Source organism: Oncorhynchus clarkii, chromosome 12 (assembly GCF_045791955.1).
Source record: "Oncorhynchus clarkii lewisi isolate Uvic-CL-2024 chromosome 12, UVic_Ocla_1.0, whole genome shotgun sequence".
In the NCBI taxonomy this organism is placed as follows: domain Eukaryota; kingdom Metazoa; phylum Chordata; class Actinopteri; order Salmoniformes; family Salmonidae; genus Oncorhynchus; species Oncorhynchus clarkii.
This window is the reverse complement of record NC_092158.1, coordinates 50939013-50954341: the sequence shown is the minus strand read 5'-3', so window position 1 is coordinate 50954341 and position 15329 is coordinate 50939013. Positions and strand designations below refer to the sequence as shown.

At 47.2% G+C, this 15329-nt stretch overlaps 1 protein-coding gene across 2 annotated transcripts in view; it reads left to right on the top strand.

Annotated features, from left to right (window-relative positions):
- LOC139420780 (protein Jade-1-like) overlaps positions 1–15329 on the top strand; it is a 141958-nt gene that overhangs the window by 6565 nt on the left and 120064 nt on the right. For both annotated transcript variants that reach the window (XM_071171038.1, XM_071171036.1), the window contains 2 exons: positions 8096–8159; positions 10271–10356. In XM_071171038.1, coding sequence (XP_071027139.1) covers positions 8096–8159; positions 10271–10356 — 150 coding nt within the window. The remainder of the gene's footprint in view (positions 1–8095; positions 8160–10270; positions 10357–15329) is intronic.

The following is a 15329-nucleotide window of genomic DNA, read 5'->3' as shown; positions in this document are numbered from 1 at the left end:
CAGTTTAGCAGGCAATATTAACCAGGTGAAATTGTGTCATTTCTCTTTCTTTCATTGCATGCAGAGTCAGGGTATATGCAACAGTTTGGGCTGCCTGGCTCATTGCGAACTAATTTACAATAATTTTATGTAATTATGACATACATGAAGGTTGTGCAATGTAACAAGAATATTTAGACTTAGGGATGCCACCCGTTAGATAAAATACAGAACGGTTCCGTATTTCACTGAAATAATAAACGTTTTGTTTTCGAAATGGTAGTTTCCAGATTCGATCATATTAATGACCAAAGGCTCGTATTTCTGTGTGTTATTATGTTATAATTAAGTCTATGATTTGATAGAGCAGTCTGACTGAGCAGCAGCAGGCCCGTAATCATTCATTCAAACAGCACTTTCGTGCGTTTTGCCAGCAGCTCTTCGCAAGCACAGCGCTGTTTATGACTTCAAGCCTATCAGCCTAATGTCTGGTGTAACCAATGTGAAATGGCTAGCTAGTTAGCTGGGTGTGCGCTAATACTGTTTCAAATGTCACTCGCTTTTAGATTTGGAGTAGTTATTCCCCTTGCTCTGGAAGGGCCGCGGCTTTTGTGGAGCGATGGGTAACTATGCTTCGAGTGTGGCTGTTGTCGATGTGTTCCTGGTTCGAGCCCAGGTAGGGGCGAGGAGAGGGACGGAAGCTATACTGTTACACTGGCAATACTAAAGTGCCTATAAGAACATCCAATAGTCAAAGGTATATGAAATACAAATGGTATAGAGAGAAATAGTCCTATAAATACTATATTAACTAAAACCTCTTACCTTGGAATATTGAAGACTCATGTTAAAAGGAACCACCAACTTTCATATGTTCTCATGTTCTGAGCAAGGAACTTAAACGTTAGCTTTTTTACATGGCACATATTGCACTTTCTTCTCCAACACTGTGTTTTTGCATTATTTAAACCAAATTGAACATGTTTCATTATTTATTTGAGGCTAAATTGATTTTATTGATGTTTTATATTAAGTTAAAATAAGTGTAAATTCAGTATTGTTGTAATTGTCATTATTACAAATAAAAAAATAGGCCGATTTTTAATCTGTATCGGTGTTGAACAATCATAATCGGTCGACCTCTAGTCGAACAGTCTTTTGGCTAAAATATAGCTAGCGGTAGAGCAGTGCTGCACGCAACAAACTGAGCAGACATTTTCCAGAATGAATGTCCGTTGATACTCCTGTTTTAGTAGTGTCTGCTCTGCACGCAGTTTGAGGAGTTGAGACATAAAAAGGGTAACTTCTCTATTTCAGTAAAATAATGTTTGTCTTTCGGTGTCCATATGATTGATTTCGTTGGACAGAATCTCAAATACAAATAAGTTGAAACCGCTTGTCAGAGAGGAGGAAGTGATCATGTGTGTGTGTGTGAGAGAATGGGAAGGTGCACAATCGCAGCCGACGGAGACGAGACCAAAAAGACAACATGAGAAGAAGTGGACATAAACGCTCATGAAAATACCAACTTGATTCTGCCTCCCGAGTGGCGCAGTGGACTAAGGAACATCCCTGCCGGCCAAACCCTCCCCTAACCCGGACTGCGCTGGGCCAAAAGTGCGCCGCCCTATGGGTCTCCCGGTCGCGGTTGGCTGCGACAGAGCCTGGACTCGAGCCAGGTTCTCTAGTAGTACAGCTAACACTGCGATGCAGGCTCTGTCGCAGCCAACCGCGACCGGGAGACCCATGGGGCGGCGCACTTTTGGCCCAGCGCAGTCCGGGTTAGGGGAGGATTTGGCCGGCAGGGATGTTCCTGTCCCATCGCACACTCCTGTGGAGGGCCGGGTGCAATGCACACTGACATGGTCAAATCAAATTTTATTAGACACATGCGCCGAATACAACAGGCGTTGGTAGACCTTACAGTGAAATGCTTACTCACGAGCCCCTAACCAACAGTGCAGTTTAAAAACAAATACGGACAAGAAGTAAAGTAATTTTAAAGAGCAGCAGTAAAAAACAACTACATATACAGGGGGGTGCTGGTACAGAGTCAATGTGCTGGGGCACCGGTGAGTTGAGGTAGTATGTACATGTAGGTAGAGTTATTAAAGTGACTATGCATAGATGACCACAGAGAGTGGCAGTGGTGTTGGGGGGGAATGCAAATAGTCTGGGTAGCCGTTTGACTAGATGGTCGCCAGGTGTACGGTGTTTCCTCCGACACATTGGTGCGACTGGCTTCCGGGTTAAGTGGACGTTGTGTCAAGAAGCAGTGTGGCCTGGCCGGGTTGTGTTTCGGAGGACGCACGGCTCTCGACCTTCACCTCTCCTGTAACGGGAGTTGCAGCGATGAGACAAGACTGTAACTACCAATTTGGATACTATGAGATTGGGGAGGAAAAAGGATTTATAATAAAGTAACTTGATTCTTGCGATCCAGGCATTTGGAAAGTATTCAGACCACTTTACTTTTTCCACATTTACACGTTACATTACAGCCTTATTCTAAAAAGGGATAAAATACAAATCTCCAGCAATCTACACACTACCAAATAATGATGAAGCGAAAAACAGGTTTTTAGATTTATTTTGCAAATGTGTTAAAAACAGATACCTTATTTACATAAGTATTCCGACTCTTTGCTATGAGACTCGAAATTGAGCTCTGTTGCATCCTGTATCCATTTATCATCCTTATGATGTTCCTACAACTTGATTGGAGTCCACCTGTGATAAATTCAATTGATTGGACATGATTTGGAAAGGCACACACCTGTCTATATAAGGTCCCACAGTTGACAGTGCATGTACAAGCAAAAACTAAGGCATGAGGTCGAATGAATTGTCTCTAGAGCATCGAGACAGGATTGTGCCGAGGCACAGATCTGGGGAAGGGTACCAAAACATTTCTGCAGCGTTGAATGTCCCCAAGAACAGTTGCCTCCATCATTCTTAAATGGAATAAGTTTGGAACCACCAAGACTCTTCCTATAGCTGGTCGCCCGGACAAACTGAGCAATCGGGGAAGAAGGGCCTTGGTCAGGGAGGTGACCAAGAACCCGATGGTCACTCTGACTCAGCTCCAGAGTTCCTCTGTGGAGATGGGAGAACCTTCCAGAAGAACAACCATCTCAGCAGCACTCCACCAATCAGGCCTTTATGGTAGGGTGGCCAGACGGAAGCCACTCCTCAGTAAAAGCCACATGACAGCCCGCTTGGAGTTTGCCAAAAGGCACCTAAGGACTCTCAGACCATAAGAAACAAGATTCTTTGGTCTGATGAAACCAAGATTGAACTCTTTGGCCTGAATGCCAAATATAACGTCTGTAGGAAACCTGACACCATCCCTACGGTGAAACATGGTGGTGGCAGCATCATGCTTTGGGGATGTGTTTCAGTGGCAGGGCCTGGGAGACTAGTCAGGATCGAGGCAAAGATGAACGGAGCAAAATACAGAGGGATCCTTGATGAAAACCTGCTCCAGAGCCCTCAAGACCTCAAACTGGGGGCGACGGTTCACCTTCCAACAGGACAATGACCCTAAGCACACAGCCAAGACAACGCAAGAGTGGCTTCGGGACAAGTCTCTGAATGTCTTTGAGTGGCCCAGCCAGAGCCCGGACTTGAACCCGATCGAACATCTCTGGAGAGACCAGAAAATAGCTGTGCAGCAACGCTCCCCATCCAACCTGACAGAATTTGAGAGGATCTGCAGAGAAGAAGGGGAGAAACTCCACAAATACAGGTATGCCAAGCTTGTAGCGTCATACCCAAGAAGACTTGAGGCTGTAATCGCTGCCACAGATGCTTCAGCAAAGTACTGAGTAAAAGGTCTGAATACTTATGTAAATGTGATATTTTAATTTTTTATAAATTAGCTAAAGTTTCTCATCCAGTTTTTGCTTTGTCATTATGGGGTATTGTTTGTAGATTGATGGGGGGGGGGGGGGGGTGAGAAGTAACGTAACAATGTGGTAAAAGTTAAGGGGTCTGAATACTTTCTGAAGGCACTGGATCGCGCCAAAACAAATTCAAATGAATATGCTGGCACGGAGCTCTTGTACCGTCTCAGTTCCTCTTCTGCCGTGTGTACCAGTAATAGAGTGTGCATTTTCTTGTTCTAAGACCTCTTATTTTGTGTTCCCCCCCCCGTCCCCCATACGACAGGTGTGCTGGATGCTCTCTGAATGAGACCCCCACCCCCCCTCCCTTAGGCTTTTTTCCTCCTTCTAGGTTTTCGTTGGTGTGTGGAGAGGAGAGATGAGGGTTTTTAGATATGATCTAGAATTTATCTTTAATTCATGTTCGTGTGTGTGTGTACCGTGCGCAACTTGTGCACTGTATGTGTGTTTGTCTGTATGCTTTTGTGTGTTATTTTTTTGTTGCCTTTCTCTCTGTGTGTTCTAGCTGGGGTAAAGACTCCATGACTCTGCACAGCTGTGCCTGTGATCATGTCATTCAGAGCCATAGCTGCCTCATTCAGAGGCTCCCAGAGCATCACAACCCCTGCTGGGCTACAGGGTGGTTTACGCCACAACTACTACGAACACACTGCTCTCTTCCTCTCCTCTGACATGCGCGCGCTCTCTCTCTCTCTCTCAACCTCTGCCATCCCTCTCTCACGCTCGCTTTCTCTCTGCTAGAACTCCCCATCTGTCCTCACTACACCCCTCTCCTTCTCCAAAAATAGCCGACTTGCCGTTTCGTTGCGTTCCGGGGAGGCAGAGGCGGGTGGGGGATCGGTCTCCCAGGGGTACTGCAGTGATACACTGCTCCCTCTTCGCCTGCCTTGTTGCTGCCTTGTTTTGTACACACAGCATTAACACTGCACAATGCACCCAACACTCATGTTGCATACACCCTCCTCTCCCCTCCCCTTTTTCCATAGAGGGAGAGAGGAGGAAAAGGACTGTCAATAAAATAAGAACGAGGGAGAGTGGAGCTTGGTTGCCTGGCTCTCTGGCAGTTTTGCCAGTGGCTCTTTTTACACATTGGCATCTTGTTTAAACCAGCCTAATGACACTGCTGCATCTCCCCTTCATACACACACACACACACACACACACTGGCTGTCACAAACCAGCCTCAGAAACAGTCAGCCCCAGAGAGATGTTTATGAAGCAATTTAAATGCAGGGATTCTTCATCAAACAGCCCGACCTACTGGATTCTGAACAAATGCTTGGTCATTCTGTGTGTGTGTGTGTGTGTGTGTGTAATTGCAGATTGGTGCCTGTTATTAATGACATATCAGCTGCCTGACTGTTAGTGCTGTAAATGCCAAGGCATCCTCTCCCTCTATCCTGGGACCTAAAAGTGGCTTGTTGATGGACAGAAAGGGCAGACTGGGCAGGCAAGGCAGGCAGGCAGGCAGACGGGGCAGGCAAGGCAGGCAGGCAGACGGGGCAGGCAAGGCAGGCAGGCAGACGGGGCAGGCAGACGGGGCAGGCAGACGGGGCATGCAAGGCAGGCAGACGGGGCAGGCAGACGGGGCAGGCAGACGGGGCAGGCAGGGCAGGCAGACGGGGCAGGCAAGGCAGGCAGACGGGGCAGGCAAGGCAGGCAGACGGGGCAGGCAAGGCAGGCAGACGGGGCAGGCAAGGCAGGCAGACGGGGCAGGCAGGGCAGGCAGACTGGGCAGGCAGGCAGGACAGGCGGGCAGTAACTGTATCCATTTCAGAGGCTCGGTGTCAGAATTAGCCATCTAATGGGCTTGGCAGTCATCTCTCAGCACTCTGAAAGACCAAGCACACACACAGACACACACACACACACACACACACACACACACGGAAATGACCGGGCAGCCCCCTTTGGCACTGGCAGACAGTTTTGGGATGCAGCCTTTTTAGCCTGCGGCCTCTCCATCCATGCAGCTCAGTCATCACACAGCCCTCCCCAGTGAGTGAGTCAGAGGTTTGTGTGTGAGGGTCTGGAGAGTGGGTGCCACACACACACACACACACACCACCGGGGCGACAGAGCTAAGGGCCACAGCCCTGTGTGGTGACTCCATGGAAGGACTCTGTGTTGTGGGAAGGACCCGGCGTTGTTTTGGCCCGTCTGCTCTCCTCTCTGTGTAGCAAGAGCAGGCATGAGTACACAATACTACCACTTCTACTCCCATTACCACTACAGATGGAGTGGCACTGCCAGTTTTGCTATGCCGTGCCGCCATTCGGAAGTTGGTGATTTGAGGCATGCGTGAAAAGGGGGGAGTTGTGGTGTCACAGGGCAGTAATGTAATCCATCTTGGCCACTGCAAGGCATGGTATGCCAACGAGTTCTCCAGCTGCACCATCGAGCGCATCCTGACCGGTTGCATCACCGCCTGGTATGGCAACTGCTCGACATCTGACCATAAGGCGCTACAATATTTACACAAGAAGCAATCTAAAATCACACAGTCAAAACTCTCCGTCGTTTAGTTAAGTTCACCATTCTGCGACTCTCACTGTTAATAAACATCACTGGGGCCAAGCTTCCTGCAATCTAGGACCTATATAATAGGTGGTGTCAGAGGAAAGCCCATAAAATTGTCAGAGACTCCAGTCACCCAAGTCATGGACTGTTCTCCCTGCTACCACACAGCAAGCGGTACCTGAGCACTAAATCTAGGTCCAAAAGGCTTCTTAACAGATTCTACCCCCAAGCCATAAGACTGCGGAACAATTAATCAAATTGCCACAGGACTATTACATTGCCCCCCCCCCCCCCCCCATTTGTTTTTACACTGCTGCAACTCGCTGTTCATTATCTATGCATAGTCACTTCACCCTTACCTACATGTACAAATGACCTCTAACCTGTACCCCCCCGCACATTGACTCGTTACTGGTACCCCCTGTATATAGCCTCGTTATTGTGTTATTTTTTTCATTTATTTGTTAAATATTTTCTTAACTCTTCTTGAACTGCACTGTCGGTTAAGGGCTTGTTAAGTAAGCATTTCACGGATTGTCTACACTTGTTGTATTCGCAGCGTGTGACATACAGTTTGATTTAGATCTCTCTGTGCTGTGGAGCGCTTCGTTTGTTTTATGGTGCGAAGTCGTCACCAAGGGGACTCCTCCTGCAGGACTGTTCCTCCATTCCTACAGTACAGCACCTCTGGGGGAATCCTGCTCTGCATTTTAAGAGTTTTAACTGAAAATGGATCTCACACTGGATAATAAATAAAAAAATGTTGAAGTGGAAAATGCATTCTTTATACATCTGTTATTCCTCTTTGGCACCTAGCACAGACTTCTTCCACTCCATGGCCATGGAAATGTCTCAATCTTAACAAGGATTTTGTTTGATGGAGAAAAATAGGGGGGGGGGCGGGGAGAGAAAGGGAAAATCACACAGGTTTTCTTCCCCGTTGAAAAGCTGTCGGTCAGACACGCCAGTGTTTTTCCCCTCTGATGTGGAGGGGAGGCGATGAGTCGCTGTCTTCAACCTACAGTATGAAACATGACTCCCACCACCCACTTTTATTGCTTTCTCTATGTCTTTGATATGACACTGAGGGTAAAACAATAAAGGAAAAACAACACATCCCTGAGGGATACCTCGGTCACTGAACCTCCAGCGAAGCCAGACAGAGGAAGTCCATTATGTACTCACCACTACGTAGCAAGTTATTCTAAAGCACAGGGAGTATGAGATGCAGCTCTATTTGGAAGTCTAAATGTCACTAGTAAAGTTTACGGCAGGCTGAGCAAGGCAACAGGAAGAGCCCAATATAAGAGGGAAAAGCCCTGTTTTATGGCCACATAAATCTGCGCTCAGTCATTGAAGGCCATAACCCGCTTTTTCCTCTAGTTGTCTTTTGCTGGCTCACTGTACTCTTTCTGTGGATTGATGGGGGAATCAGACATGCATATCTACAGAGCAGATATCCTCATAAAGTCTCGCCCTTCCCCTGTGCTCTGTCTCTCGCGTGCTCGCTCTCTCTCTCTCTGCTGCTTTCTCTCTGCTCATCTCTGTTTCTTTTTCTCTCTCTAGTTCAGACTCACTCACTCACTCACTCACTCACTCTGTGGTCTAGTTTGACTCTCGCAGTATAGTAACTGTAGCCTGTACTGTGATTGCTGCTGTATACTGATGTCTCTTCTTCTCTTCCCTAACAGATGGAGAGTGAGAAGAAGAGAAGAAAATACTCCACCAGCAGCAATGACTCGGACACCACTGACAGTGAGCTGAAACTTGTGTAGTTAGAGATGATAAAAAGGGCTGGAGAGTGAGGGTAGTGGGTGGGGGGTATACCGGGGGGAGGTTAATGGAGAGCTAGAAGGGCGGGATTGTCACCATTGGAGACGAATTAGTTAGGAGTGAGTCATGAAAGCTGTACTCCGACTAAATGGGAGAGATTAGGACAGGGCCGACGCGCGCTCTGCAGCCAAACACCAAACAAACAGGCGGAATAAACTACAGAGCAGCTTGGCAGAACATTCTCAGCGGCAGGACCCGTCATTAGTCTGGCCTCGGTTCTGTCCCTAATGGCACCCTATGAGCCCTGGTCGAAAGTAGTTCTCTGTAGGGAATAAGATGCCATTTGCAACACAGCCGATGCCTGGAACAGTCAGTAGCCTGGCCTCCTCTCTACTACTCTGACAATCTGCTGCTTGTCATCTTGTTTTCTCCGCTTGCTGCATCCCTGACTCTTTGTAGTGGCCTGTGCTCCGATTGAAGACCCAGGCAGTGTCTAGATGTTTACGCCTGCATCACCACAACGGCTACTTCCATTAACTGACTGACTGATCACTGTGAGCCACAATGTTGGTGGCCAAGTGATGGACATATGTATGCCTGTGAAGAAGTAGGATGAAATTACCACAAGTCTCTGATCTAAGGTCAGATTAGCTTTTTTTCTTTTCTTCAATTTGATTAATTCATGATTGGGGGAGGAAATCTGATCTGAGATGTGTGCCTACGGGCAACTCCTACCGCTGGACCAGTGGCCTTAGCTCTGGGCCATGTGCCGGGGGCTACGCCGCTTGATGCTCCCTAAACCAGTGCTTCTGAGTCCCGGTAACACGCCAGTGTCCCGGGCTAGCCTGCATCTGTTCCACATGGGTTTGGGCTATCATGTTTCTAATTGAAGGATCCCAATGATCATTTTTGTCTCTGTGCTACCCCTGGGGCTTGTCATTAAAACAGGCCTTGATGGGTAGCTCTGATTTGCGGTCGCTCTGCAATGTGTGGAGGTACCACACCACAGCCATATCATGTGGACCACTCATAGCCATCCCAACACACACGCACACTGAGATTACATCATGACGTGGCTCCGAACTCCCTCCTGGTAGTTGGAACAGCACACATTTAAAATAACAACCTGTCACCGTGTACAAATGGAAATGTCAGCTATTGAGGAGATTAGTGTCTCTCCCTTCTCTCCTGTGTTGCTGCAAGGGACTTTGTGGCTGGCTGAGGTGTGATCTTGGTCTATAAATACAATGACTTGATGACGACCACCTCTCTCCACCTGCCTGCTCGTCTTGACTCGTGGACACACACACATACACACACACCCCCCGTCACACAGTACAGCCAAGCGGAGGATTCATTCTAGGCCTTTGACTTAAACCCACTCATCACAGAGTGACTCTGAAGACTGGAATGACGAGGTCTGCCTCCAGCCCTGTTTAACGCCATCCCTAGATATTGGCTGCTTTCCAAACGGCACCCTATCCCGTTATGCACTTGGGCCCTTAGGGCTCTGGTCAAAAGTAATGCACTATAGGGCATTTGGGACGTTACCCACCACTAGCATGTTGGCTATGGAGGGATTAGGAATATGTTTATCACAAATCGAGTTTCTTCTGATGGCTTAAATGTCTCCTGTTTTGTTAATTACCATTTGGTTCTGGGGTGATGTGGAGGGAAACAAGAATGGACTAGTTGGTGGGAATTGATTATCATTTCACCCATAGGCTATCAAATGTAAATCATATGACCTAAAATACAGTAATATCAGTACTTCTATTCCTTCTAGTAAGTGATACTGACTCGTCGTTGAAAGGTTCTTCAACCCATTAGTGGCTATGACCTTGTGCCTCTCTGTTCTCAGTCTTCTCTGCTTGTATCACCATCTCTATCCATCCACCTGTCAGTTGTTACTGAACCAAACTAATTATGATATCGAGGCAAGTCAGTCAGACTTTCGGAGCTCCTAAGTTGTGCTCAGTGATTTGTAAATGGCAGTCTCCTCTGACTGTAAGTCACTCTGGGTAAGTTAAATGGATTCTCGATGACCAACGTGTAAATCTGAACCGTAACTGTTGCCGTGTCATTGTTTGCAGGTCAAGTGACCTCCTGGTCCAGGTCCTCCAAGAACACCGGGACCAGCAGCACCTGGGTCAGACAGGAGCACAAGAAACCGTCTGAGGTAAGTCACTGCCAACTCCATGCAATGCACAACTCACTGGTGAGTCTCAAATGGCACCTTATTTCCTTTATAGTGCACTTCTTCTTTTCTCCAGGGTTAGAAATAGTGCACTATATAGGGAATAATGGGCCCTGGTGAATAGTGTGCCACTTGGGATGCAGACACAGACTAATAATAAATAATACATGGGGTTTAAAGAGCCTTTTTAAGAAATCCAAGGCGATTTGTACAACAAGAGAGTAAAAAACAAAACGAGGATAAAACTGTAGAATTAAAAAGAAATAAAAGCTACACAGGATTTTTTTCTGGATCAAAAATATGCTTAGGTGGTGTCCGGGGGCGTGGCAAGGGGCGTGGCAATGGGCGTGGTCGGCCTGTTGCATGGATGAATTTGAGGCCCTCATCTTGGCGGTGTGGAGTGTTGCATTTTTAAAGCACATTTTCTGCAATATCACATATTCTGCGATGGAGCTGAGAATATCTATTTCATGCATTTGTCTAATGCTGTGTTTTGCTCAAACATAACAAAATCAATACTGCGAAATGAATTCTTTTTGAGAATTTTTAAATCTCCCTGACTGTCTTAGCTTTTATTTTGGGGGTTGTTAATTCTCAGAGTATAATATTTTCAAGTATTAAGGGTCCATTATCATTTCTACATACTTTAAATCTGGGTTTTAGTTGTTTTAAGTTTACACTGAAAGCGTTTTTCCAACCCGAAAACACATTTCTTAGGAGTATAGACAGATATTTTACACCCTTAGGCGGCCCGCCCAAGGATTTCAATGGCAGAAAAATCCTTGGCTACTTAGCTTAAGCTAAAGCTGAGTAAGGGCTGAGGGGAAAGCCAGACTGAACTAGTCGGTTTTTAGTCAATCACTCAATCACACTTATTTATTAAGCCCTTTTTACACCAGCGGTTGTCAAAGTGCTTATATAGAGACCCAGGATGGGTCGAGGGATACTGTGGCTGGCTGGGGGCAGAGAGTTGCAGAGTTTGGGGGCAGCAGCGCTGAAAGCCCGGACCCCATGGTGTGCAGTCTTGTTTTTCAGGGAGGGTGAGTATTCCAGCAGGTCAGAGGTATGAGGGGCAAGGCCATGGAGTGCCTTGTAGGTGTGGAGTAGGATCTTGTAGGTAATGTGGAATTTGACAGGGAGCCAGTGAAGGTGGTGGGGCTGATGTGTTCCCAGTGTTTAATGTATGTGTTGACCCCGGCAGTGGAGTTCTGGACGTACTGAAGCTTATATAGGGCTTTGCCCGGACACCCCGAATAGGACTCCAATGCAGTAGTCCAGACATGATGTAACAAAGGCATGTATGAGGGTCTCCACTACCTGGTCCGTGAGGGATGGTCAGAGTCGGGAGATGTTGATGAGGTGGTAGAAGGCTTATTTTGGTGATGGACTTGATGTGTGACTCGAAGGAGAGAGTGGGGTCCAGGATGACACCCATGTTTCAGACCTCTGTTGATGGGCAGATGGAGCAGCTGTCAATCGACATCATGACACACTTTCTTGAGGGGAGTCTTTGGAGCCATCAGCATGACCTCGGTTTTTATTGCTGTTGAGTTTGAGTAGTTTGGATGTCATCCAGTTTTTGGTATCCTGGGGAGGGAGGTGAGAGGTGGGTTTAGTTTGGGTGTCATCCACATAGCAGTGGAAGTTGAGAACATGGCAGCGGATGATGTGGCCCAGGGGAAGCATGTATATGATGAACAGCAGGGGTCCAAGCACAGAACCCTGAGGCGGGGGATTTGGAGTCTCCAAAGGACAAGTACTGTTTTTGGTAGCCGGGTAGGACTGGAACCAGTTGAGTGGCGTTCGGACCGTATCCATGCGGTTGTGGAGGATGCAGAAGCTGTCAAAAGCAGCAGAGAGGTAGAGTAGGATAAGGATATTGAAGTGGTGAGAGTCGGCTCTAATTAGGAGGTTTTTGAACACTTTTACCAGTGCAGTCTCTGTGCTGTGCTTGGCCCGGAACCCTGAGTTGAAGAGGTTCATGCATGTCATGGCTGGTAATTGTTCTAGTTATCGGGGTCCAATCCTTGTTTCTTTAGGATGGGGGGGGGGGGGGATAACTGAAGCTGCTGGTAAATGGAATATATTTTTTGACTGAAAAAGGTCCAGAAACATATTGCACACCTCAAGAGAGCCATTGATGGAGGAGTAATCCAGGGGCTGGAGTAGTCTGATAGTTGAGAAAAGGGTTCCAGGATTGCCTTGGCCGTTATTGATGAGGTTGTAGTATACTGATTTTGCCTGGGAGAGAGCATCCTTGTAGTCCTTGACATGCTCCCAGTAGACTCTAAGTGAACTTTGAGACCAGATTCTATATAGACCAGGGGTAAACCCTCGGGGGGCAGATAAGGATAAGGAGACAGTCCTAGTTTCCAGATGGGCAACGGCGTCAAAGCTGGAGGAGAGGAGCGTGTCATAGTGAGACACAAGCTCCACGGCATAGGACAGAAGAGGATCGGGGCTGTTGTGTTTTTGAGGCCTGTTTCCTAGGACGGATGTGCTGACAGTTTTATTGTTCCTGTATGTAATGTTCCGTTTTTGCCGCAGCTTGGAAAGATCCAGGCCACGCAGGTTGGAGGGTGTAAAGCCTGTCGAACACGAGGTCCAGAACATGGCCTTTTGTCAATGTGTTGAAACCTGTACATGCAGTGTAATGTTGAAACAGTCCAGGAGAGACAGGAACTTGGCAGAAAAGCCACTATTGTTGGAGTTGACATGGATGTTGAAGTCACCCAACAGTAGGGTAGAAGGTGACATGGCGCAGACGGACATGAGGACCTCTGAGAGTAACACAGAGGAGCGTTTTGGGAGGGCGGGAGATGAGCACAACTTGCTGAGGTTGAGGAGCAGCCATGCGAAATGCCAGACGTTCAAAAGATGTGGCATTCGGTATGGGAAGCACTTTGAAGTCTGTACCATGAATAACAGAAAGCTCCCCGCCCGCCCGACCCACAGAGCGAGGTTTTTGTAGGTACACACAGCCTGGTGGAGTAGCTTGATTAAGCACCAGAAAGTAATTTGGCTGCTGCCAGGTTTCTGTTAAGCACATCACGTCAATATCTTTATCCACGATGGCATCATAAACCAACAGTCATTTGTTATTGGAGAGAGCGAAAGTTGAACAGCGCAAACGAGCTGTATTGGGTAGGAGATGAGGAGGCATGGTGAACAGATCTGTCCACAGCTTAGATTTGCACCAGGGCAGTTCATGTTACAGTTCATTTGACTCACTGTGTGTGTGTGTTTATTGTGTGGTGTGTGTATTTCCTGCGTGGTGTGTGTATTTTCTGCGCGAGCACTATGGCAGTAGGCATTTTTTTAAATGTATTTAACTAGGCAAGTCAGTTAACCCAAATTCTTAATGAAAATAAGAATTTGTTCTTAACTGCCTGTTGGGTTAACTGCCTGTTCAGGGGCAGAACGACAGAATTGTACATTTAGTCCAACACTTTAGCCACTAGGCTACCCTGCCGCCCTCGGCATCCCGACGCACAATCCCTAGGTCGTGGCGCGCCCGTAGGGAAAACAGGGCTTTAATCCGGGTAGACAAAGTGGTGGAGTTCGGCAAGGAGTACCTTATCCGTGTCATGATGGCATCCCCATCCAGGCATGGGGCAGGCCAGTGAAAGGTCCTGGGGTACAGTAGATCCCCCCCCCCCCCCCCCCCCCCCCCACACAGCAGAGGAGCCAAGGCAGTAGTAGTAGAATCCACATCACTGTACAAAAACAGGTAGGAATGCAGAAAACGTGTGGGGTCTACCTGTATAGTTATCCGAGGAAGGCAACTCTGCTGGTAGACAACACGCAAAACGAAGGTCTAGTTGATAGTAGTCAGGTAAACAGACCGGATGGCTTTTTACAAACTAACGCTCAGCAAGCAAGACTCCGCAGGCATCAAAAGGTGGAACTGGTAGGCAACAAATCCTGTTAAGCAAAAATCACAATGATCAACACTAAGTAGCAAACAATATTGCAGTTTCAAGAGGATAAGCGGTAGCCAAAGCATGCCAGCGTACTCTCCCGGAAATGGCTGACTGACCTACTGACTGACTGTGACTGGTGATTAGGTTGTTGGAGTCCCATGAGGTAATGATAATGTGACTGATTGATTGCTGATTTATGTTGTGAGCCTGTTGCTGTAATGGTGGTGGGATAATGGTCGACGATGTCCTCATGAGTTTACTGGTGTTTATGGTTTGGTGGGTCCATTGAGGTAATGATAATCCACTGAGGATAATGACCGTATGATAATGACAGTACAATAATGCAGTGTTTGTTCCTACAGTAGATGTCCTTGTGAGCTGTGCATTGTGGGATGTGTTGGAATCTGTACACCATGTGTGCATCCCAAATGGAACCATAAACCCTATATGGTGCACTATTTTTCACCGAAGCCTGATGAGTGGAAAGGATGCCATTTGGGATGTAACCCCATGACGTACCTGGGTGGTCCTTTGCAGTAGGCCTTGCTTTTTAGAAGAATGTCCTCCACTTCATATTTTGGTTTAAAAACTAACAATTTAACAATTTGACTAAACCAAGTGAATCCAGTGATGATATGATTATGGGTTTGCTGGCTAATTATCAGGTTCGGTGCCCATAGGTCCATGAAAGGTAGGCACTACGGGATTTGAAATGACCGGCCCACATAGGACTCCAGTCAGAAGTAGTGAACTATGTAGGGTATAGAGTGCCATTTGGGACTAAGCCCTAAATAGAAAGATGGCAGGAACCTCCTAAAAAGCAGTACCTACGCTTCCTTCCAGATGATATGTTAAGAAGCGCTCTCTCACCACAGGGTAGGCTGCTGAAATGAAAACCACTCTCAGTAATTACAAGGTTTCTCCTGCAGCCAAAGCTGAGCCCTGTTAGCCTACTTTTTGCATCAGATGTTTGGCTTGGGAAGTGTGGAGGATGGTATGGGAAGTAGGCCCTAACTAGACTTGCACTAGTCT